Source organism: Ctenocephalides felis, unplaced genomic scaffold, assembly GCF_003426905.1.
Source record: "Ctenocephalides felis isolate EL2017-DRISC unplaced genomic scaffold, ASM342690v1 CF-g0.4_SCAFFOLD_01886, whole genome shotgun sequence".
Lineage (NCBI taxonomy): Eukaryota > Metazoa > Arthropoda > Insecta > Siphonaptera > Pulicidae > Ctenocephalides > Ctenocephalides felis.
The window spans coordinates 107,930,723-107,957,815 of NW_020538040.1; the positions used below are offsets into that span (position 1 = coordinate 107,930,723).

Below are 27,093 nucleotides of genomic sequence, written 5' to 3' on the forward strand. Positions count from 1 at the left end.
TATTCATTTAAAGTATATAAGTTTTTTTAAATATTTTTTTGAACAGCAATCGGAACTTAATAGCCCTATAAGCTGTTGTGCTGATTTTGACTTAATACTAGTCTGTTTGACAGATGGCAACCCAATCAGTTGTCACATCTCTGTATGATATATATTATTATTACAATTTCTGTAATAGAACGAGTATTTTTAATGGTGCAACAATACCGGGTGAGGGCCATTTTCACTTGAAAACATATTGCTATCTATATTTCCAAGTGAAAATCGTTGGTACTGCTGCCTGACAACAGGCTGCTCGAAGTGGGTTTCGAACCCGGGACCTCTGAAACAAGTCCCGTCGCTCTTAACCGCTCACCTATGGGTGATCCCCTAAAGTATATAAGTGAGCTTTAAAACTTTAGCTAGAATTAAAATTGAAATCTGAATCATTTTCGATGAATTTTTTTTCCCAAAAGCAATTGTTTTGTCAACACAAGCTGAAAATTTTTTGAATCATTCCAATCGGACGCTTAGTTCTCTCAAAAACTGCCATTTTTGCACATTTAGCTTTGTATTTCCGAAACCGTTGGACCTGTCTTTGACAAAGACTAATCAGCTCATCTCCTTATCAATAGGAATCGAATGTTTTTTGAACCATTCAAATCGGTTGATCCGTGCGCCCGAAAACGTGACTGGAAAATTGTATCCATACATACATACACACACACACACATCCATTTTTTTGAGGTATGCCAAAATGTTCAGAAACCTCCAAAACGTCGAGAAATTTAGATTAGATTATTTTTGAAAATGATGAAAAACTTCGAAGATTGGATTGTTTTGAAACTTTTTTTTTAAATTATTAAAATTACAAAAGTTTTTGTGACAGCATTTTTTGAACACCGTCTACACAAGCAACAGGTTTTTTGAATTAATCTAATCGAACAAACCGTTATATCAGAAGCTGCATGACCATTATCACACCCTTCGCGCTCCATTCCTCCGAAACGGCTACATACCTTCAAAACGTGCCTTTTGCAAAAAGGCCGAGTATGAACCGAATGTTTTTTTAATCATACAAATCGGTTATTCCATACTATCGAAAATGTCAACAACATTTATTTGAATCATATAAATTAACTTCAAAATTAAAAATCTTGGTACAAAACCATTAAAATATGACACAAAATGTGTGCACATTATTAAAATCTCTATAAAATATCCGATAATTTAATGTCTTTATGTCTAATGAATATTTTTGACCAAGAAATGGCATATTATTAACATTTTTTTATTGAGAGTCCATAACCGCTGAACCTGCCTTTCCAAAAATGTAAATAGTTTTTTGTTTAGCCAATACAAATAAAATGTTTTTTGAATGATTCAAATTGAACGTTTCGTTCTCTCAAATACTGAATTACCATTTTGGAACGTTTTGTTGTCTGAAAAACTGAATTACCACACAACATACACACACATACATCAAGGAAGGGTTAATTTTGACAAGCGCCAAAAAATGATACAAATTTTTGCAAACTTTAACTAATTTTTAATATTAAACTACTTGTTGTAGAACCGTAATATTTTAGTAAGATCTAGAAGACCATGATATCTTAGGTCAACAAAAAATTCGTAAAAATCGTCGAAAAAAAAATTCAATAGGTAATTACAAGACCTTGTGCCATCGCATCTTTCCCAAAAACTTTTCAGGTCAATTACCAATCAATATTTTTCGAACAGTTTTCAAATTTAGAATTGCGAACTAAAACGTAGACAATTTTTTTTCACTTTTTTGCTATTTACGAAGAAACCGCTCGGCTGATCGTCGCGCAAAACTGACAAACGCAAGTCCTTGTCGAGTCAAACCGCATGGCTTTTGAAATAAGTCGAGTCGATTTTGACAAAACGTCGACGGAAGAGTCCAAAATCGACTCACAAACACTCTCTCACACGCATATGAAACGTCAAGATAACATAAAATTAGCAAATCGGATTTTTCGATTTGATTTTTGAAGTACCAATTTGTTTGAAACACTTTAATTATAATATTATGCGTTACAATATTTTTAATATTCTAAGTATTGTATTGATTGACTTTATTTTATAATAATTTTTCATTGTGACTTATTTTATTTATTTTTATCACAAATCGGATGCTACGATTTATCGTGAACATATGATTTCTACATCAATATATGACATGCTTTGATTTGGCGTGAACATATTTCCGACCTTGAAATCATGATTTCATAATTAAAGAATTAAGTCGATGTTAGTGGTTTTGGTAACACACATATTCTGTGAAATGCACGCTTAAGTTTATCACTTAAGCGTGTATACCACTTTTAGTTTTAATTGTTACCACACGCACAAGTCCATCATCTCCTGGATTCGTTTCAATGATACGCTCTAATTTCCACCGTGGTGCAAATAAATTTTCTTCCTTGATCACTACCATTTCCCCTATTTCAATTTGCTATGATTGATGTACTTGCCACTTTATTCTACCTTGTAATTCTGAAATATATGCTTTTAAGTTTACTGTCAGGTATATCAAACAATAATGGATCTGGAGTTTAAATTAATGACTATCCAATGAGAAAATGATCTGGATTGCTCGAATTGGATCTTAACAATATTCAACAATGTTACGATCTGTGTCTGAATTTTTTCGAAGTGTGAATAATTTGAGATTTGAAATAGAAGCCGTGTTTTTTTATTTTTTTTATATTCATAGTTTAATTAGCAATCAGAAATATACAACATTTTTAGAAGCTAAACAGAAAGCCTTATATTGTAATAAAGATAATCTCCAATGAAATTATTTTTTTACGTGGTTATGCATTGTCCAGTGGCCAGGTTGTTTTGAGCCTCCTTCTCTGTCAAGTGTCAGTTTGTAATAATTTGTGCGCTTATAGGTTAGGATGATTTTCTAGTTTGTTTTTGTGTTTTGATGCTAGAAGTCTAATTGTTTCTTGAACACTTTGAAGATCATTGTATACAGTTTTGTTAGTCACATACCACGAAAAATCTAGGATCGATCTCAGGATTTTAGTTTGTAATCTCGTGAATAATTGCTACGTTGGATTTTAAAGCGCAGCCCCATAGCTATAACCCATATGTTCATATAGGTTTGATTATGGTTTTGTAAAGAAGCAGTTTGTTTTCAATTGATAGTATGGATCGTCTGTTAAGATGAATTCCACGGTATTTAACCGTTGTTTTTTGTGGAATTTCCACATTATTCAAAAATAGCGATAGACATTTCTGGTGATATAATGAAAATGTTACTTGAACTGATTTTGATTCGTTGATTTTAATTCAGATTTCAAACATATATAGATAATTTTGTGTAAGGTTGGATAAATCGGATTTTTGTACGTGAACAACACTGCTGTATCGTCTGCACATGGAGTCAACAGAGAATTTGTTGTTGTTGGAAAGTCACTAGTGTATAATATATACGAAGAGACCAAGTACACTTTCTTGTGGTACTCCTGATAGTATTTTTTGAAGTTTGGTCTATTCGGTCTATATATATATATATATATATATATATATATATATATATATATATATATATATATATATATATATATATATATATATATATATATCTTTGATGCCATACCTTGTCAAAAGCTTGTCGAACATCTAAGAGTAGGCCGTTGCAGTATTCCTTGTTTACTAGGGTTTTGTTGACAGATTCAAGATGTTCAGCAAATAGTTAAGCTTTTTCTTCAACACTTTTTGCCCATAAAGTGTTTGGAGTCCTTCTTATCGGTGGCACTGGAAATTTAGGTTTTTATGCTACGTATTGGCTTCCAAATTAAATTATCTGTTCTAGATAGGTTGGAGATATACTGTGTAAATTCTTCTTGTTTGATTTGCTTCATTTTCTGTTTAAGTTCCCTACGTAGTTTATTATATATATTTTTGTCGTCCGGTTTCTATGCCATTTAGATCTGGCACGTCTTTTTTCTTGTATAAGGATTTTGATTTCCAGGGAAACGTCCTTTTCTGTCAGCACAGGTTCAATGTCTGGAGTTGCATCCTGAAAAGATGATTGCATATTCCCAACTAATTAATTAATAGCCTTTTCAATGTCTTCGTTTTCTTGGAGCCTAGTTTTTCGATTTGTACAGTTATTTAAGTTATTTCTGTATCTCTCCCAGTCAGTAAATCTATTGTGTAGTTATAGAACTTGTGGTTTTGGAACCGTTATCATTCCAAGTGTTAAAATAACAGGTGAGTGATCCGATGACAGGTCGAAGCTGGGTTTTATGTCAAGAAATGTTTCGTTTATGTTATTAACAACAATAAAAGTCTAGTAAGTCTGGAATTTTAAGTGGATCCGAAAGCCAGTAGGTAGGAGATCCTGTTGACTAAAATGAGTATTTGTGTTTAGTAATAGTGTTAAGAAGTTCTTTTTCTTTTGCTGTTATTAGTCGAGAACCCCACATGGTATGTTTACAATTGTAGTCGCCTCTTGCTATGAATCTATACCCAATTTTTTAAAGAAATCTTCGAAGTCATACCGTTTTATATTATGACGAGGTGGACAGTAAGCCGCTGCTAGTGTTATATCGTATAGTCGAAGTTTAACTATTATGATTGTGGCTTGCAAGTAATGTTCCTTATGCGATGGGCAAGAATAATGATTTAATTTACTTTTGACTAATATCGCTGAGCCTCCGTGGGCATTACCGTCCGGATGATTGCATTGATATGTTGTATAGTTTGGAATAGTAAAATACGATAAGTCAGTAAAGTGTGTTTTACTAATCGGATCGGTAAATATAATAAGATAATTGTAAAATTTTCATTACATACGATGCGGTCTTTTAGTTAGAAGCCAATAAGGACCTTGGCGCATTGCAATGGTTTAAGTAGAACTCAAGATGGACCTTTTTTGGTATGAATTATATTTAGCTTGTTTTGAATAGTATTTAGATTATGTTATTGCTAATGGAATATGAATCGATTATCGTATAATTTACGATAATTTTGCATTCCTTTGGAAAAACTGTCTGGTTTTAAACACACCATAATTAGGTCAATAGAATCTTGTTTTGGGTTTGATAGATTCATTCGCTATGTTTATACTTTCTAGTGACATATAAGTATTTATAAGTATTCATTACGAATATTTCAAATACTGGTTTTACATCTTCGATATGGCGGCTTATATCTACAATATTTAAATCAGAAGAAGATGTTTCTGATATTTGTTTACAAATTTTCTCAAATCTTGCTAATCGCGATTTAATTACCCGCTGTTTCATTTTGAGTGATTTTAATGATTCCATTTTTGGCACAGATAATAATTGTAAAATTATTATTTGTAAGTGACCTGATTTCTGCTCGTTTTACTTGATTTCCAATTTGAAGTTTTCGATTTTCTTCGATTCGATTACTGGACGTCAAATCCGGCTCGAAGAACCAATATTTTTTCAATATTTGTTCGATTTGATTTTTGAAGGACCAATTTGTTGTAAAAGACTTTAATTATAATATTATTTGTTTATTTTAAATTAATTACAACTTGTACTTGTATTTACAATATTTTTAATGCTTTAAGTATTGTATTGATTGACTTTATTTTATAATAATTTTTTATTGATTCTTATTTTGTTTTTTATACCATAAATCGGATGCTTTGATTAAGCGTGAACATATGTTTTCTATATTAATATATGGCTTTGATTTGGCTTTGATTTTGGTGCAAACAAAAGGTGACCAACCCGTAATAAAAATAAAAATTAATAATAATAATAAATAAATTAATTATAAAAATTTAAGCTTTTTTATTAGCATTGAAAAATCTCAAACGAAATTCATTCCAAAACGATCAAGAAATCAAGATGATAAGTGATATAATTATTAACTTGCCGTAGAGTAAGTTATAGTGATCGCAAAAAAATCGAAAAGTTCAAAGGTTTCTGAATACTTTAGCATACCTCAGAAAAAAATGATATATGGCTACGTGTGTGTGCGGGTACAAATTTTTGTCGACGATTTTAGGAATACGAAACAACATATTTGAATGATTCAAACAACATTCGATTCCTATTAATAAGTAAAGTGCTGATTAATTTTTAGGCAAGGCAGATGCACCCCTTTCCAAGATACGGGGCAATACATGCCAAAAATTTTAACATAGATTTTGAGAGAACGTAGCGTCCGATTTCTGTAATTCAAAAAAAAAAAATTGTGTTGACAAAATAAAAAAAAAATTATATTTTTGAAAAGGCAGGTCAATCAAAGGCATTTGGGGGCTAAAAATTATCATTAGACATATGCACATCAAATAAATAGATGTTTTATTGAGATTTTACTAATAAGTACAAATTTTGTTTACATTGCTGTGGGTTGCGTACCAATGTTTAACCGTCAGACCGCGACGCGGCGCTTACGCGTTTCATTTTTTTTCTAAAGCTTTGAAAATTAAGTTCAAAATTTTCAAAAAAAATTGAAATATAAAAATCAAAAAATCAAATTTTTCAAGTAATTTTTTTCAAAAGGCCGTGAGATGATAAGTATACCAAATCGGCCCCGGGCAGGGATCGGGTTCAAAATTTCAGGGAATGTTTGTACTCATAAGATAATTCGATGCTGCGAGTTTCAGGTCTTTATCTATAACCGCTTCTGAGAAAATCAAAAATACTGAAAGTTAGAAAAAATTAATTTTCTCAGAGTGTAATTATTTGATTGATCTAAATACCAGAAATTATTTTGGGGCTCGATGGTAGTTATCCGAAGAAAAATATGAGATATATAGGCTCACAAGAACCTCAAAAAAACGAGTTTATATTTTTAATTTTTATTTTTAACCATCTTACGGTTACGACACAGTTCTAAAAATATTTTTTTTGAATTCTCTATTCAATTTCCTATAAACCTATGACGTTTTAGAATTTTTAAAAACGGTACTGCATATTGAAAAAGAAGTGATCCAATCATTTGAAAAAGATGTATTACCTCAGTACTTCGGTTTTCAATCTATGTCTCGCAAAAATCCCATTGAACATCATTCATCACCACTGCTGAAAAGTTTGTTTGCCGATCGTAGAGATAAGCTTTTTTTGATTTGCGATGGGACGTATGCTCGGCATCAAAAGAAAAAGAGAGAAAGATCTCTAATAACGCTTATCAGAGAAAGTCTTTCTCTGGACAGAAGAAAGTTTGTAGTATGTAAGCCATTTACTATTTTTACGACGAATGTATATATAGTAGATATGTTAGGGCCCTACCAATGTAAATGATGCTACTATAATAAAAGAAATCATCGATACTACTGGTGGTATTAGTAATTTATTGGAATCTGGTGATGTTTTTGTTGTTGATAGAGGGATTCGAGATATTCGAGAGCACTTAGAAGAAAAAGGTTAACAAGTGTTAATGCCAGCATTGTGAGGCAAACAAAATCGGTTAACAAGAAGTTCTTCAAGATACGTCACAAAAAATCGTTGGGTAGTCGAAGCAGTGCACGGAATGCTGAAACAGAAATATCATCTATTAGTCCTCAAATTCAATAATAAAATGTTACCCAGAGTCGGTAATTTTTATAGAATTGCATCCTTCTTTCACAATCAGTACAGTAAACGTCTCATTTCTAATAAAGAGAACTCAGGCGAAATTGTTGAAATAATTAAATCTCGGAATTACACTAATAACACACTGGCTGAAGAAGTCGAGAAAAATGGCTGGCAACGAAAAAAACTTCCTTTCGAAACAATTTTGTCCTCTGATTTGGTCGACTTTCGAAATGACAGAGAAAGACCTAAAACTGTTCTTTGCGGGTTCTTATCAATATAAACAAGCAGTATCGTACTTGGCGGTGACGATTGACGAGTCTGATATGACTATCCAGTTTGTCAGAGATAAAACTGATATTTTAAAGGCTCAAGTTAAATCTCGTCATATTAATAGAAAAGTTTATAGATTCATACTATTGGGTGGAGTGGAATATCAAGATATTGCGGTAAATGCACTAATAGATTAAGGACAATCGGTTGCTGTTTGCACGTTGCTGCTATAATTTTCTACTTAGCACACGGACGATATTTGGCTAAAATGCCCAGACCAGCAGCAATACTTAACACTTTATTTATTAGAGATAATATTACTCCTGTGATTGATGAAGATAATGACGAAGATTAGTTACTAATTAGCAAAAAACTTGTTTTTATCATTTGTTATAGATTAATATATTTATTTAAAGTTTTATTTGTGTCGTAACCGTAAGATGGTTAAAAATAAAGATTTGTGAACCTATTTATCTCATATTTTTTATTCGAATAACTATCATCGGGCCACAAAATAATTTCTGGTATTTAGATCAATCGAATAATTACACTCTGAGAAAATTAATTTTTCCTAATTTTCAGTATTTTTTAATTTTCTCAGAAGCGGTTATAGATAAAGACCTGAAACTCGCAGCATCAAAGTATCTTATGAGTACAAACATTCCCTGAAATTCGGAGCCCGATCCCTGTCTAGGGCTGATTCGGTATACTTATCGTCTCACGGCCTTTCCAAAAATCTCTTCTTTTCAAAATTTTTGAAAAAAATAAAGCTTATTTATTGAATTTAATTTTTGGTACGAAAAGTTTCAGCAATTTGCCTTTGACACAATGCCATGCCCACTAGTTTTCTATGGTAATGAGAAACAAGTAATTAAGCACATATTTTAACAATGATGCAAATTGTATTAATAGATTTTAGTAGAAAAAATAAATAGTACTGGTTCATTAATTTATTCCTAATGTCAGTTGAATGACATAATTTTTTGAATTTAATTTTAAAATTTGAAATACTGGTCAATTATTGTAAAATTTTCAAATACAGTCTTATAGAGTTTGTAAGTATACTCGTACATCGTAAATTACTTTTATCAGCGCGAGGCTAAGGCAGGCAGGTGAAAAAGTTTACCACTGTTATTTTAAAAACTTTTAAAGTATATTATTCTTTCACAATACTATTTTGAAGTTGAAAAAAAATTATGTGTAATCCATTAACTCAAATCGGACGTCATCGAAATAAAGAGATGAACATACAAATCTTTTAACGAAGAACTAGTCAGTCTTTTTGTTTTCAAGCACGGTTTTTTTAGTTAACGATACCTGAATATAATTTAATTTAATTGTTTTATGGCATGTATTGTTATTTTTAAGTTAGATTCAACAGATTTTTTATTTAACCGCTAAAATAGCTTTGTTAGAATAGCTTAAGCTATTCGCCGAATAATTATTCGCTGTGGGGTGAGGTGTAAACAATAAGAAAATAGCAAATAATAATGTAAAATAAGTTCAAAAAAGCAATTTTACAAAAGATAAATAAAATTGGTAGTTATTTCAACTCTGATAATGAATGTTTTTGACAAGGTTTCGTATGAGGGTTGCATGCAATTCTTTGTATATAAATTTAACTTTAGTATATACATACTTACAAGACATTAATAAATAATAGTTAAATTTTAGTTTTATGTTCATTTCAGATATTATATAGAAATCCAAATTCATAAGTATACGATAACTCTATGTATACACAACATACATAAAGTTATTGTTAATAATATTAATGCACTTCAATTATTTTTTAAAGCAAGACACATTTTAAGTAAAGCACTGTTAGTGTTAAAATACAATAGACATTAATATTCAACAAGCTCTTGATGCCTTTTTGCTTTTATCCACATCTAGAAGTGTCATACATTTGCTATGCAATCCTTGTAAAAAGCGTGCCTATGAAATAGGCTTTTCAAACAGAAGTTGCATTTATTTTATTTGTAATGATTGTCTTTCAAGACATAATGGGATTGATTTAAATAAATTAAGCAGGAACAACTACTAAAACTATATTTATACAGTTGTGAAGTAAGAGTTGATAACACTTGTTGTTTACTAGGTGTTGTTTACTAGTAAAAATATTTTACTAATACATTTAGATTATAATATTTAACTTCCCGTAGGGTAAGTTATTGTAATCGTCCAAAAATCGAAATTAAAAATTATTACATTTCTCGACGTTTTGAAGGTTTCTGAATATTTTGGCATACCTCAAAAAAATTGATGTATGTGTGTGTGTTTTGTGTCCGCATTTTTTCATTCACGTTTTCGCGCGCACGGATCAACCGATTTGAATGTTTCAAAAAACATTCGATTCCTATTGATAGGGAGATGTGCTGATTAGTTTTTGGCAATGGCAGGTTCAGCCATTTTGAAGATACAGAGCTAAGAATACAAAAATATCAGTTTTTGAGCAGGGGCGTAACTACCGCCGTATCAGCCGTATCAAAAATACGGAGCCCCCGAGCCAAGGGGGTCGCCAACGAGCGCAATCAGAAAACAAAGTTACATTTTTTCAAAAGAAATTGAATAATCTTAACGTAGTTTGCATTCTTTTTTATTATCGCGAGGTATTGAACTTCAACATGTAAGAAAACGCTTTAAGAGAATTTATTTCTGCTGCAATATTTCTGCAAGCTCTAGCAATCAATTCAATTAGTAAAGTTTTTGCACATCCGATAATTTAATATTATTGTCAACAAATCTATAAAACTAATCTTCTTCTTCTACTTCATCGAAAATTGGAATTTGGAATTCTTATAGTTATATTTATAACACTTTCATATTTGTTTTTGTTACTACTTGAATTGTCTGCATGACGCGTTCACTGTTTCAAATTATTAGTTTCATTTCTAGAATTTCACAATATGACAGTAATGAGTTATAAAAAACTAGCATTTTATTTAGTAATCTTTTGAAAAGACTGTGTAAATTAAAACATAAAAATTTAGTGAATTAGTTTGCTAAAGAAGCCGAAATATTTTGCACAAAAGATGGATTGCAATAACTATTTCAAATAACAAAAAACAAAAGATAATAGAACGTTATTATGATGAGTTATCACAAAAAGAGAGAATTTTGGACCCAAAATCTTAGTTTAGTGTAACCTAATGCTGTTTGGATATATTAATTTCACAAACCAAACACAGATTTCAAAAATTTTGCGAAATAGTAAGATTTGTCTTTTTGAAATAGAGAAATAATAAACGTTTCCGGAAATCTGTCGACTGAATTACTGTAAAGAATTACTATAAAAATATCTCTTAAGATCATGACCAATTGATGGCTCTAGAAATAGGTTTGAATTCAAAAATCTAAGAAATGTGATGGATGCATTAGGCTTGCATCCAGTTTTTCCAACGAAATAACAGTATGAATTATTCTCTTGGCGCTTCCAGTTACAATCGCAACTGCTAAGAGAAATTTTTTAAATTGAAATTAATTGAAAATTACATAAAAACTTCAAGGACAGAAATGTCTACCGGACCTGTACGTTCCTAGTGACCGAATCTTTATAAAATTTAAGGATCATTATATAATTTAATTTTTCAAAAAAATTCAAAGAAAGTGAATATATATCTAAAATCATTTGTAAAAAATTTAGAAAATGAGAGAAAATTAGATAGATAAATAATAATAATGATAAATAAATAATCTTTTATTTTTATGTATTTTTATATTTTGTAAAAAGAAAATTCTTCTTGAAAGGAGCCTCCAAACAAATTTTGATACGGGGCCCCGCCAAGGCACGCTACGCCCCTGTTTTTGAGAGAAATAAGCATCCGAATTGAATGATTTAAATAACTTTCTGCTTGTGTTGACAAAACAATTGCTTTTTGGGAAAAAAATGTCATTTTTTCGTATATTTAGTTTAATAATTCAGATTTCAATTTTAATTCTGGCTAAAGTTTTAAAGCTTACTTATATACTTTAAATAAATAACTTTAACTTTGTAATTCAGTTTATATGATTTTTATAAATAAATATTAGACAAATGTTACAGTATTTATAATAATCTATTTGAAAACATTTCACAGAGAAACGCACTAAGAATTTCGTCAAGAATGTTTATAACCTCAAACGCTTTTACGCGATTTGTCATCGAATTTTTGCGAAAAAAAGTCAAGTAAATATGCAATATATTATATAGACATATAATGTTTGAAATGCAAAGTGATTTTTACTTGTTGTTTACATTGAGTTTTTGTGGGATGCATATGCAAAAGAAGGCGTTTGTAGATAGAAGTGGGCCACTATTTGTGGACAGACATGAGCCATCTGAGTAGTAAATTTTTTTGCACAGTAAAGTGTTTTTATCAATTATTTAATCGTTTTATTTTCTTATTTTTATCACTCCAGCCATAATAACCCATAAAAAACAGAGAACTTACAAAAAACAGGTGATTTATGAAAAAATCATTATTGCTATGAAGGAAGTGAAAATCAATAAAATATAGAAGCGTGTTGCTTCTGCTATTACCAACGTTAGCATCATTACTTCCACTGAAAATAAAATGGTCCCGACAGAAGCAGCACAGCGTCAAAATTTGGACCAGAAAAGTTTTCCAAGAAGGTCAATGTTTTACAAACAGCTGTTAAAAATGAAAAATGAAGAAAGTCTTCGGTTTCTTCAAACGAAGAATTTAAGCATGATTTGAAAATAAATTAATGTCGGCAGTGGTAAAATATTTTTAAATATAATTCGCGGAGGAAATATCAATAATTATTCAATATAATATTATGATTTTTTTAAATCAACAAAACATTATATATCATATGCACGCCTATTATCACATTACCATTTTTGTAAACACGCCAATTGGTATTACGTTATATTGTGCAGCCAAATTTGCAAAGGTGCACAAGCTTTAGCCTCACAGTTTGTAAATTATTTTTTGTTCAATTAATTTATTACTGTGCTTCCAAGCAATACCTACTAAACGCTTATTGTCAAATGGTTTTGTGGTCTGCATTCAATTTATAGATCCAATTCTAAGTAGTTTATCAATAGTTGTCTGATTAAATTTATTATATATTTCCATTAGAATTCGGCGTACAGTATCATTAGCTTGCATTTTCTTAATCAGATAATGTATTTTTCTAGGTTCTCTCGAATCTCTGCTGGCTCTGATATCCGTACGTTTCGGGCCATCGTTGCGCTACATCGAACTCCCGATAGAGCTGATAACGCACACGGTTCTCCACGAACTGGCTGCCAAGTGCCCAAATCTTACGCACATGCTACTAGATTTTTCAACAGGTGAGTAGACAAATAAATAAGACGATTGGAATAACATTGTTAGCTTTTCAAATATTAAATATTTATCTAGTAGAGCATGGCATCGAGCCTTAAGGCAAATTTCTGGAACTTTCCCTACCGCAAATTAATTGTTATTTAAAAACTTAGTATTTTTTTGAAAACTAATTTTTTGAGAATTTAGAAAAAAAATAACTTCTTTGATATTTGAAATATTTTATTAATACATTTAAAGTAATCGAGCTGCTTGAGCTGCGTAGAGACAAAATATTGAAACGTGTAAGCGAGGAGTCGCAGTTTAATGCTTGAACATTTGAACGGAATCCACAGAAATGTAAACAAAATTTTTAGTTGTTATTAAAATCTCTATAAAATATCTGAAATTTTTATGTGCATATGTCTAATGATTATTATCGTCGGCCAAATGGCATTTTTTTCTTGAGAATTTTCAATTTTTCTGTCTTCATCATTGTCCTCACGTCCACGTTGCTAACCTGAATGGCAAATCGACAGCAGTTGCGTGTATGTATGTGTGTGCGGATACAAATTTTCGTCGACGATATGCAAACCTGCTAACCTGCTACTTCAAAAATTTAATCAGTTTTTTATTTTGTCAATTCAAGTAGAATGCTTTTTGAATGATTGAAATCGGTCGTTCGGTTCTCTTGAAAACTGAATTACCAAATTTGGCACATTTTGCCTCATATCGTTGAAATGGCTAGGCCTGCTATTGCTAACAACTTATGTGCACGTCTACTTATCAAGTGAATCGAATGTTACATACATACTCATACATATACACACACCTTCACACACACACGCATACATCTGTTTTTTTCTAAGGTATACCAAAATGTTCAGAAACCTTTGAAACGTAAAGATATATAACAAAATTTATTTTTGATTTTTTGCGATAACTATAACTTACCTTACTAGTAGTTAGATGTTAACTTCCTATTCCTATCTAATTAACTTCCCGTAGGGTAAGTTATAATAATCGCAAAAAAATCGAAAATGAAATTTTTTATATATCTTTACGTTTCAGGGGTTTCTGAATATTTTGGCATACCTTAGAAAAAATGGATGTGTGTGTGTGTATGTGTGTGTGTGTGTGTGTATGTGTGTGTGTATGTGTGTGTGTGCGTGGATGTATGTGTGTGCGGATACAAATTTTCGTCGACGATTTCGGGAACACGGATGAAGCAATTTAAATAATTCAAAAAACATTCGATTCATATTGATAAGGAGACGTGATGATTAGGTTTGGCGGAGGCAGGTCTAGTCGTTCCGAAGATATGGGGCAAAAAGTGCCAAAAACGGTACCTCAGTTTTCATGAGAACGGAGCGTCCGATTTTAATAAATCAAAAAGCATTTTACTTGTATTGACAAGATGAAAAATTGATCAAATTTTCATGAAGGCAGGTCTAGCGGTTTCGGAGATCTAACAAAAAAAGTAAAAAAAATGCCATTTGGCGGTCAAAAATGATCATTAGACATAGGCACATCATATTATCAGATATTTTATAGAGATTTTAACAATAAGTATAAATTTTGTTTACATTCCTATGGGTTCCGTACCAATGTTTATCCGTTAGACAGAGACGCGGCGCTTACGCGCTTTATATTATATTTATATTTTGTCTATATGCAGTTGAAGCAGTAAGATTGCTTTGAAAAAAAGTTCAGATCTTCCAAAATATGTCAAAATAAAGAAAAAAAAATTTTTTTTTTTTTCAAAAAAAGTAATTTTTTGTCCAATTTATAGTTTCTCAAAAATCTTATTTTTACAAAGTAAATTTTTTTCAAAAATGTTAATCGTTTTTAAAAAAATTATAATTTTTGGTACGGGAAGTTCCAGCAATTTGCCTTAAGGCACGATGCCTTAATTGCCTTAAGACAGAATTCCACTTACAGCTAGTTTACGATTTAAATTCGAAAATGTTGCTCCAAAGTTGTACAAGCTGGCGCCGCGTTCATGAGTATTTTCTCACACAGTGTTCAGTTTATCACAAAAATAAATAGTTTTGTATAAATAAATATTTTGTACTGCTTGTGATTACCGTATCGGGGTTATCGTAATACCAAAATATTTGACTTTAAATATTAGCTATCGTACGCGTCCTATTCTCATTATTGTAAGTTAAAGGGTTAATTATCCCAAAAATCGTTACAATTTTATCAAGTTATGTATCATGCACACCCCGTCGGCGGCTACAAATAGCTTGAAACAACAAAATCGGTTAACCGAGTTGGCTGATGTCGAGCAGCAGCGACACCAGTACTGGAGGCACACAGCAAATGATGGTCGAGATAGCTTCAGATCAAAGAATCCGGAGCGCAACCCGAATGATGTGAAAGGAAAATGGAAATATTACCACTTTTTATTGTTTTTTGAATAGGTCTGAGACCATTTTACAAAAAAATGGTTTCAAACATGCCTTCCTCTTCTGTAGTTAAAAAGAAAAAATGTCGAAAGTAGCAACAAAACCGCTGTCGATTTGCCGTTCAGGTTAGCAACGTGGAACAGGAAAATTGGAAAATCTCAAGAGCAAAATAGACAAGTGCAGAGTGAACATAGTGGGACTGAGCCAGGTAGAGTTGCAAGGGCAAGTTTGAATCCCAAACGGACGGATAAATCAGAGATAGAAGTGGCAGTCATGCCAAGGAACAAGTCGGTGAAGAATGCGCTAAATGTGAACTGCGTGAGTGATCGTCTAATGAGTGTGAAACTGAAAGCAGAGCCGATGGCTGTGTTGGTGCTACAGGTGTACATGACAACATCGAGTTACGACGCAGGCGGAGCAAATCTACGAGCTAGACACGTGATATACAAGGAAAGTTCAACGTGATGATCATAGGAGATTTTAATGGAGTTGGTAAATACGGATTTGGCAGAAGGAACTATAGGGAAAACTTGGTAATTGACTTCTACCGCAGAAATAATCTCATGATAACAAACACGTGGATTAAAAAGCGGAAGTAAAAACTGGTATACTTTGAGTAAAGGCCGACAAGAACTATTTGGAGAGTTTTGAAATGTGGTGGTGGAGTCAATTAGCGAAAAAATAAGGACAAACAAAATAATAAATTAAGAAGTCCTGAGAAGAGTGGGCGAAGAAATGTTCCACAAAAAAGAGCCTCCGAAACGGCGTAGTCGAATGTAAAATAGAAGGAATTAGGAGAATGGCAAGAAAAAGGATGCATATGACTGACGAAAGCCGAAGCTGGAACCTGGAAGCCGGAAGCCGGACCTGGAAGCATGGAAGCAGAAGCTTGGAAAGTGAGAAGGTACCAAAAACGTGTAGAGAAGGGGGAAAGGAATAGCGGTAACTGGAATGATAGATGAGGAAGGGTAAGGAAATCGATGATTTGTACTTTCTCTCACACCACATTGAGTTTTTGAGAAAACGGAGCATTCGATTTAAATGATCTAAAAATCATTCAATTTGTATTGGCGGGGAAAAGTGGTGATCAGTTTTTGGCAAAGGCAGGTCCAGCCATTTTGGAGATACCTATCTAAATGTGCAAAAATGGCAGTTTTTGAGAAAACTAAGCATCCGATTTGAATGATTCGAAAAACTTTCTGCTTGTGTTGACGAAACAAATGATTTAGAGGAATTTTTTTAACCTTCCGTTGGGTAAGTTGTAGTAAGCGCAAAAAATTTAAAATGAAAATTTTTATATATCTTTACGTTTCAAAACCTTCAGAACATTTTGGCATACCTTATTATTAGATTAAATGGATGTATGTGTGTGTGAGTATGTGTATGTGCGGATACAAATTTTTGTCGACGATTTCAAGAATACAATTCAACCGATTTGCTGATTAGTTTTTGGCATAGGCTGGTCTAGTCGTTTTGAAAATACGGAGCAAAAAAGACTAAAAATGGTAGTTTAGTTTTTGAGAGAACGAAACGTTAGATTTGAATAATTCAAAAAAGATTTTACTTATATTGGATAAACGGAGAACTGTTCGATTTTTTGGAATGGCAGGTCCAGCGGTTAAGGACTCTCAATAAAAAAAAGTTAAAAAATTGCCATTTGGCGGTCAAAAATGTTTATTAGACATATGTACACCAACTTGTCAGATATTTTATAGAGATTTTAATCATGTGTACACATTATGTGTCAATTTTTTGGGTTTACAAAGATTTTTAATTTTAATGGTTCAAACAAATGTCTTCGACTTTCTCGGCAGTATGGAATAACCGATTTGTATGATTGAAAAATCATTCGATTCGTACTCGATCGCGAGGCGTTTTTATAAAAAGCAATTTCACCGTTTCGAAGGTATGAAGGCAGTTTTTGAGAGAACGAATCATCTGATTAAACTAATTCAAAGAACATTTTGCTTGAGTAGACGGTGTACAAAAAATGTTTTTACAGAAAATTTCAAAAAAAAAAAAAAAAATCAAAATTTAAAAAAAAAATCAATTTTTCGAAAAATTAAAAAAATATCAAAATTAAAAAAAAACGATTTCTTACAAAAATTTGAAAATATTGCAAAATTTTCAAAAAATTTCTATTTCCCAAAAAAATTAGTTAGTATTCGTAGTTTGCCTTGAGGCAAGTTACATGAACTTCCCGATATGTGTAAATAATCGACTTAATCAATAAAAAATAAATTATTTATGAGTAATTAAAAATATTCCGAGTGGATTTATTACACATAATTGAAAACGAACGAACACGTTAACTCGGAGTATTTTCTAAAAGCAAATTTTCAAAAATCACCATTTTTTATATTTGAACCAGTTTCCGTAGGACTTCAATGGTTTAGTACGTTCATTAAGACTAAGTACTCCAATGTTATACCAAGACAATCGTCTAATTTTAATTTTAGCAAACGAAAAAACTACCCATTTTCTCAAATTTTGATGAATTTTTAAAATTAAACTACTTGTCGTAAGGACGTAATATTTCAGTAAGTATTATAAGACCATGATATATATCGCTAACAAAAGTTCCTAATCGGTAAATTTTTTTTTTCAACAGTTTTTTTTATTTTTTTTAATTACAATATTTATTACAACTGTTAAGTAATATAACATCTAGCAATAATGATAAATAATAACATTTTAAACTAGTGGGGTGTATGGCATCGTGCCTTAAGGCAAATTGCTGGAACTTCCCGTACCGTAACAAAATGTTCGAGGAATGCTAAATGTCTTCAAATAGATTATTATTATAATTATAACATTGTCTAATATTTATAAGAATTATACAAACTAAATTGCAAAGTTGAAATTATTTGTTTAAAGTATATTAGAACTATAGTCAGAATTAAAAATTAAATCTAAATTATTTTTGATATACAGAAAAACTAAAACCTAAACTAAAAAAAAAATGATACAATTTTTTTTCCAAAATCAATTATTTTGTTAAAACAAGCTGAAAGTTCTTTGAATCCTTTAAACTGGACGTTTAGTTCTCTCAAAAACTCCCATTTTTTGCACATTTAGCTCTGTATCTTCGAAACGGCTGGGCCTGCTATTGCCAAAAACTGATAGTTACTTCTCCCAATCATTACTAATTAAACGTTTTTAGATCATTCAAATCGGATGCTCCGTTCACTCTAAAACTCGATTTCTATTTTCTGCACTCTTTGCTCCGTATCTCCGTAACGGCTGGACCTGCCTTTGCCAAAAACTAATCAGCTCTTCTCCCTATCAATAGGAATCGAATGTTTTTTGAACCATTCAAATCGATTGATCCGTGCGCCCGAAAACGTGACTGGAAATTTGTATCCATACATACGTCAAGAAATGTAAAAATTTTCAATTTCGATTTTCGGCCCATTAAAATAACTTACCCTACGGGAAGTTAATAATAAATAAAATAAATAAAATTTCTGAATAATGAAATAATACTAAAAAAAACAATAAAATATAACAAAATAACAATATTAGTAATAATAAGATAATAATAATAATAATATTGTTAGCGTTTACAAATAGCTGTTTATGAGATCATTGGGATTTTTTTGTTTTAGCCTGGTTGGGCGCGCTTCTGAGAATACTTTTTGTGCCAAGTAATTTTTGTGTTCGTCAATTCTTCTTTTATAGTTGTCTGTTTTTGTTAAATTACTTCATTTACTGTCACCATGTTGCTGTTCTGGTGAATCAACCAGTTGGGAACGTATGATCTTGTTCTGCACTCGCTGAATAATCTGTATATTGTTTTTTTGGCGGTGCCCCATAGTTGAATCCCATAAGACCACACTGGTTTGAAAATACATTTGTAAATAATTAGTTTGTTGTTTGTCGACAGTTCGGATCGTTTATTCAGCAACCAGTAATGTTTTTTAAATAGTTCATCAACCTGCTATTTTTTCTTGTTAATGTGAATTCTCCAGTTCAAATTTGAGTCTAGGTGTATTCCGAGATTTTTACGAGATCTTTTACGGAGACCAGTACGCAGCGTGAAAGTGATATGCGTAGATTTTGCGCCGTTTGTCATAATTCTCCATAAAGAAAGCCATTTTGTAGCAATATTTGAATACTCTTGTAATAGTTGCGAAGTTATTGCGGGATCTTCATTGGAGGCAATGATACATGTATCGTCAGAAAATGTCGACACGCTTGTTCCGGAGCATAAAGGAAAATCCGCTGTGAATATAAGAAATAAGGTTGAAGGGCACCCCAGATAGGATCTTTCTTTTGGTGAACTCCTTGTTGTTTATGCTGACGAAAAATTCCCTATTTTCAAAGTACGATTTTATTATTGAAAATATCGGTTCTGATAAACAGAGTTTTAGTTTGTACAACAAAGCAGTGTGCCATATCTTGTCAAATGCTTGCGCAACGTCTAAAAATAGAGCTGAACAATATTTTTTTGCATGAAACGATTCGTTTATCATATTTACTAGGCGATGAACCTGTTCTATGGTTGATTGTTGTTCTCTAAAGCCAAATTGGTGATTTGGAAGTAGGTTTTGATTCAACAATTCTGACTTAATGCGTTGGAGTAATGATTTTTCAAATATCTTCCAAATACAAGGAAGTAGGCTTATTGGTCTATAAGAAGACAATAAATGAGAATCTTTCCTAATTTGAGAAAATAAATGAAGAAGTTTCTTGTTGGTGTTGGGTTTAGCCAATAGTCTGAGGTTGTCGTTTTTATCGGTTGTGGTTCATCGTTTGGGGTGCGTTTAAGTTTTTTTTTTTTTATTTCAATCTAGTCTAAATCCTTACTGGTGTTTTCATTCAAATCAGATTTATTTTCTAAGTTGATTATAGGTTCGGAAAAAGCTTGTGGAAGTGATTCGGTAATTGGTCTCTTATTGTTTGTTGCCTTCCTTGACTTAATTGGACGAGTTTCTAAATCTATTTTTCCCTGTCCATCATTGACGTTTCATTAGATTGATGGCTTTTGGTATTATTTTTCCCATGGGGAAACATTCGATAAATATCCAATCACTTATGCAATAGTTTTTGCACAATTTACAGATAAAATTAATAATATTTACTATATTTTTTGCAAATTTATTTTCGCTTTTTCTATAATGACAAACTTTTGTTTTTTTGCTACACATTATTTTTCAACAGTTAATCACAAGAAAACGGCTCGGTAAATTTTCACCTAAAACTAATCAGTATCATTCCCAACTACTGATTTTTTAAAATCAGCTCGGTAGTATGAGCTTAAATGTGGACAAAAAGTATAACACTTTTTTTCCAAATTACAAAGAAACGGCTTGGAAGATCGTCACACAAAACTGACAAACGATAGTCCTCATCGAGAAATCGTTTATCAATTTTGCGCAGCAATCAGCCAAGCCGTTTCTTTGTAAATAACAGAAAAGTGAAAAAATTTTTGTCCACGTTTTAGCCCGCAATTCTGAATAGATTTTAAAAATTCAGAAACCGTTTGAAAAATATTGGTTGTAAATCGTGCTGATTCGTTTTTGGTAAAAATCGGGCGGGACGTTTTCTTCTAATAAAGTATTAAAAAAAAATTTTTCGACGATTTTTGTTATTATTTTTTTGACAGTAGATACCATAGTCTTCTAGATCATACTAAAATAAATTAAACTTTGAAAATTCGTCAATGTTTGCAAAAATTAGTAGGTATCGTTTTTTTTGACATTTGTCAAAATTAGACATTTGATCGACGTTTTCTCAAAAATGCCTGAACCGATTTCAGAAATTTAATAACCATTATATGTGTCTCAATGAGGAATATCGCTCATCAATTTTGTGCGACGATCGGCCGAGCCGTTCCTTTGAAATTTGGAAAAAAGTGTTAAACTTTTCGTCCACATTTAAGCTCATAATACCAAATCGATTTTAAAAAATCAAAAACTATTCGAAAGATATTAGTTGGAAATAATACTGATTAGTTTTAGGTGAAAATCTACCAAGCCGTTTTCTTGTAATTAGTTGTTGAAAAAAAATGTGCTGATTCTTATGAAACTTTTTAATAATATATATCATGGTCTTATACAACTTATTGAATTATACGATAAGTTTAGTTTTAAAAATTCATCAAAGTTTGAGAAAATGAGTAGTTTTTTTATGTATGTTAAAATTAAAATTAGACGATTTTGGTTGCTATAACGATAAAGTACTTGGTCTTAATAAACATACTATAACTAAACCATTAAAATCCTATGAAAACTGGTTCAATTATAAAATTTATTGAATTTTTAAAATTTGCTTTTAGAAAATACTTAGAGTAGAGAAATCTACTTGGAATACTTTTAATCACTCATAAATTAATTTAATTTTTATTGATTAAGTCAATTAATTACACATATCGGGAAGTTCACGTAACTTGCCTCAAGGCAAAATACCAATAACAACTAGTTATAAATTCGATTGATGAAGTTTTGTTTATTTACTTTTTTGTAAACGTATATAAGTTACAGTATTTATAATAATCTATTTGAAAACATTTGGTACATAATATTTGAAAACATAGTTCCAGCAATTTGCCTTAGGGCGCGATGCCATACACCACTAGTTTGTATAGATTTTATTTGAATTGATAAAATAAAGAATTGGTAAAATTTTTGAATAGGCAGGTCTAGCGGTTTCAGAGAACGAATAAAAAGTGAAAAAAGCCATTTTGCGGTCAAAGATGATTAGTAAACATATGCACATTAATTATCAGACATTTTATAGAGATTTTAACAATAAGTATATAACTTGTTTTACATTTCTATGTATTCCCTACCAATGTTTATCTGTTGGTCTGCGACGCGGCGCTTACGCGCTTCTATATTTGTTCTCTAAAACAGCCTTTTTTTCAAAAAAAAAATTCGAAATTGTCAAAAAATTTCAATATATATATATATATATATATATATATGTGTGTATATATATATATATATATATATATTTAAAAAAAACGCATTATTTTTTTTAAAAAAAATCAAAATTTTCAAAAATATAATATTCTCGAAGTTTTCATAAAATTTACAGCTTCGGTAAAAATTTAAATTTTTAGTATGGGAAGTTACAGCAATTTGCCTTAAGACTAGTTATTATTTTGTAAAGAAGAAAATAATGTTAAGTATATATAATTATGAAGCTATAAAAATATAATATCATAAACACAAGAAAAGTTATAAACGAAATAATGTATTTACTTATGTGTAACTTATAACTATCATTATAAAAAAGTATATACATTAAAATCTAATTTTTTTATTATGATAATCTTTAAGACATTTTCCAATACGTAAAGGTATCTTACAATATCTGCACATATAGCAAGTTTCTTTTTTTTGTCATGACTTTGACATACTTTACATCGTTTCTGAGGAAACATTTTCTTTCCTGAATTAAGAATTCTAACTAGCCTATGTGTTTTTATCTTCTGAAAGTTTAGTATTTAGATATTTTTGACAAACTATTTCTGATAGACCTTCGGAAATTTCTGATTCTAAAGAAACATTTTTTTCATTTTTAATCCAATCTCCAGCAATTTGTGACAAAAAGGAGGTTAATTTTTTTTTCGTATTCAAAATTTTTTATTACAGTGATTTATATTTATTAAAATTTTATTACAAGCAACTCATAAAATCGCTAATGAACAAATCTACTGTATTTCTTATAATTGAGCCAGTAAAGAATTAATAGTAATGGGTCATATACATAAATATGTTAATACTTGTTCGTGAATGTACAAATCAGGAATGTACATGCCAAATATCACACAAATGCATTTAATCTGGTTTCTTCATATCCCGTTATTTAATGCTATACAAACAGCAAAAAACAATTTCAGTATTATATTATTACTTCAATACAATTATAATTATATGTATAATTGTGTAAAAGTAATAATATGCCAATCGAAATACTGGATATACAATAATCCTCGAAATGGAAATTCTTAGTAGAAGAAATTTTGGTTCTCATTACATACAAAAAGTTGACAACATTACTTCCATATCAAAATAATGAAAAAAACTCTTCTATTTTATATTTTCAATATACATAACAAGTAACGTAGTTATGATTTTATTTTTACATAAGATAAGAATTATCTATAATAAAGAATAATAGTGTTTTTATTGAATTAACTGCAAGCCAAATTGTTGTTTCTACAAATTAGATAGTTTGAAAAGAATTTTCTATATTGATCAATGTTCTTTTGAGCTAATCCATCAAAATATATATTAAAGCTTCAAAGAAGTTTTAATCCACATTGTGGATTAGATTTAAAGTTTGGTATATTCGTCACCCTTGTATATATACAAAAATATTGATGACAAATTAGCGTGCTATATTGCATTATTCTCATGATAAAACTTTTACACTGTAACATTAAGTTATCATATTTAAATATCTAAAATATACTGTAATTATTATTTATAATGATCAGTAAAATATCTTTAATTAACTTCCCGAAGAAGAAGTTTATGTTTTCATAAAAAAATCCGAATTGCTAATTTTATGTTTTCTCGACGTTTCAAGCCATTCTGAATCTAAATTTGAAAAAAGTATGTGTGTGTGTGTGAACAGATTTTCTGCCATAAATCGACGTTTTCTCAAAAAACGGCTGGACCGATTTCAAAAATTTAAAGCCATTCGATGTATCTCGATGAGGACTAGTGTTTCTAAGTTTTGTGCGACAATCGGCCGAGCCGTTTCTTTGTAAATATCAGAAAAGTGAAAAATTATTCGTCCACGTTTTAGCCCGCAATTCTGAATCGAATTTAAAAATTCTAAAACTGTTCGAAACATATTGGTTGGGAATAGTGTTAGAAGTATCGAGGCAAAGTATCGATACCGAGTACTGAAAAAAGAATCGAGTCAAAATATCGATACCAAAAAAGAATCGTGACAAAAGTATCGATACTACTCAGTATCGAATATTGAGTACTTTTCATCAAAATCAAACATAAGTGCAAGAAAGATCTAAAACTCACTACAGATCGAATTACAATATTATGATAAATTCTACAGTATTGTTAAATCAGCATCATTTTCAATATTTTGAGAAGTTTAAAATAATAATTTTTTGATACTAACTTCAAATTCGATTTACATAAAAAACAAAATACTCAATTATTATAAAATAGTATCGTTTTGTAACTTATGTGTGATTTATGAATTTAGTGTCGGCTAATTTATATTAAAAAGATAAATACTCAATAATTACAAAAGTATTCATTCATGAATTTAGTGTCGGATAATTTATATCAAAAAGAAAAATACTCAATAATTAAAAAAATGGAATCGTTTTGTGACGAAAGTGTTCATTCGTGAATTTCCTCAATAATAGTAGTTTTTAATATTATAAAGCACAGGTTGCACTTGTCTTCATTCTTACTCTTCTTTTCAAAATACTTCCACATAGCACTACTCATTTTCTTTGTCTATTTTTAAATATTATTTTTATATAATTATCATAGTATGTACTATAACGTAATATGCACTGTTTTTTAAGTGTTTTTATTTGTTTATGAAATATTGAAACTGTATCACACATTTATAACTTTTCAAAATCATATAATTTTTTTAAAAATTATTCAATTTACTATTTGAATTATCTAGATTGCGAAAAATGACGAACTGTGTTGAATACCTAACTAACGACTTAGATATGATCCAACTAGAGAATATTTCTAAATATTTTGTACTTAATACAAAATATTCTGTACTTTTTGTCTATTGACAAACCTTCAACAGCCTTTGTCCTATTTTCCGTATCATTAATATAAACAAACACTAGACAACCTGAGACATGAGGCTTAAGAAATGTATACATATTCTGAGGATTTACGGATTTACCTAAAATCATAATTTCAATTGAAGCTTTTAACTACCCTTTATTACGCACAGCAATAATAGTTCACTTTAGAAATAGAGTAACATTGTAATTTTATGGTACATATGAGACATTCAACGGAATTATTATTATATTATTTCATGAAGTTGCAAAAGTATCATTATTTCGAGTTAAAATAGTGATTCGCCAGAAATATTTGACGATTAAAAATAATTACCTATTTACGAAAGTGACGACTTTCGATAGAAGTATTCAATGGCTTCATTGAACAACTTTAATTTAGAATTGAAAATATAACTTTAATAGAAATACTTAATGAATATAAATTAGTACTTATTTTCAACAAAAGTATCAAATTTTGAATATACAATTATAATAATTTTAATAGAAATACTCAATGACTATAAATTAGTATTTATTTTTTTATAAAAAAGTAGCGACTTTTAAATAAAATTACGCTATATTGTTTCGAAATAGTTATTGCACATTTTATTATTCAAATTAATTACAAAAAATATACAATTATAATCAGCATAAAAACTATATAAAAAATTCTAACACCGCGTATAATATATAATAAAGGCTTACAAAACTAATAAATATTGAGAATAGACAGAGAAACAAAATAAAATTTAACCTTACCATAATTACTTCTATTATCATTAAGTACGCAATATAAAAATTAAATTTTATAATATAATATTGTAGGGTATGGTATCTTTCGAAGCATTCAACCTATATGTAAACTAGGCTTTTATTCTTTTAGTTATTTATAATACTGATTATGAATGATATTGATATTCGAAACTAACAATAGACATAAGAAATGATTGTGTTAAGAATTTTTTAGAATTATTTTACTATTATCCTATTACATATAATAGTTGTATGTGCACAGATGCACTGGACGCATTTGCATATTATATTCTTTTTACAATAAATTAGGTACAATGACCATCCTTTTAACCCGAAAGTAAACAGCTTATTGTAAAAATTGGAGATATGATCAATTAATTGTACCTTTAGACACAGATAGGAAAAACCTATATAATCCTATATATTTTTATTATATTTAATAATAAAATGATTAAGAAACAATTAATTGATTTCAAAAGAATGAAAAAGCAAAAATGATTTGTAAGTTTAGATCGCGACGATATGATTTGCCGGCGCCGCGGCATCCGCGTGGAACAATGAAATAACAAAGCTGCCGCCGCTACAATCGTAAGTCTTACTTATTTTAGATAACAAGAGTTTTGCATACAATATACAAAATTTATTATCGTTGATAAACATATGTTCTCGGGGGTAACAGTAATTATATTATCAACGTACGTAATCTTAAACTCTAATTATTTTATTTATTGTTAATCGTTGGCTTCGAACTGGGGGCATTCATAAACATTTTCTTTAACAAAAACCATTTCGCACTCGACTTAACGCTTGTTTTGTTCGTTATCTATGAAGAGCGGTGCGGCCGCGACAAAAGAGAAGGAGTAGTGTTCATAAAATGCGGTCGAACTTTTGGTGGCATCAAAAAATATAGCCGATACTTTTTGTGTAGAATCGGCGCAAAGTATCGATACCGCCAAAAGAATCGGCCTGAAGTATAGATTCCAAAAGTACTCAGTATCGCAGTCAAAGTATCGATACTTACTGAGTATCGATACTAACGTTCTAACGCTAGTTGGGCATTGACCTGATTAGTTTTTGATAAAGATCGGCCGGGCCGTTTTCTTGTAATAATGTGTTAAAAAAAATTT

General features: G+C 30.4%; 1 protein-coding gene across 2 annotated transcripts in view; it reads left to right on the plus strand.

Moving 5' to 3' along the window:
- LOC113376836 (F-box/LRR-repeat protein 2) overlaps positions 1 to 27,093 on the plus strand; it is a 549,588-nt gene that overhangs the window by 262,839 nt on the left and 259,656 nt on the right. For both annotated transcript variants that reach the window (XM_026616906.1, XM_026616905.1), the window contains exon 3: positions 12,934 to 13,089. In XM_026616906.1, coding sequence (XP_026472691.1) covers positions 12,934 to 13,089 — 156 coding nt within the window. The remainder of the gene's footprint in view (positions 1 to 12,933; positions 13,090 to 27,093) is intronic.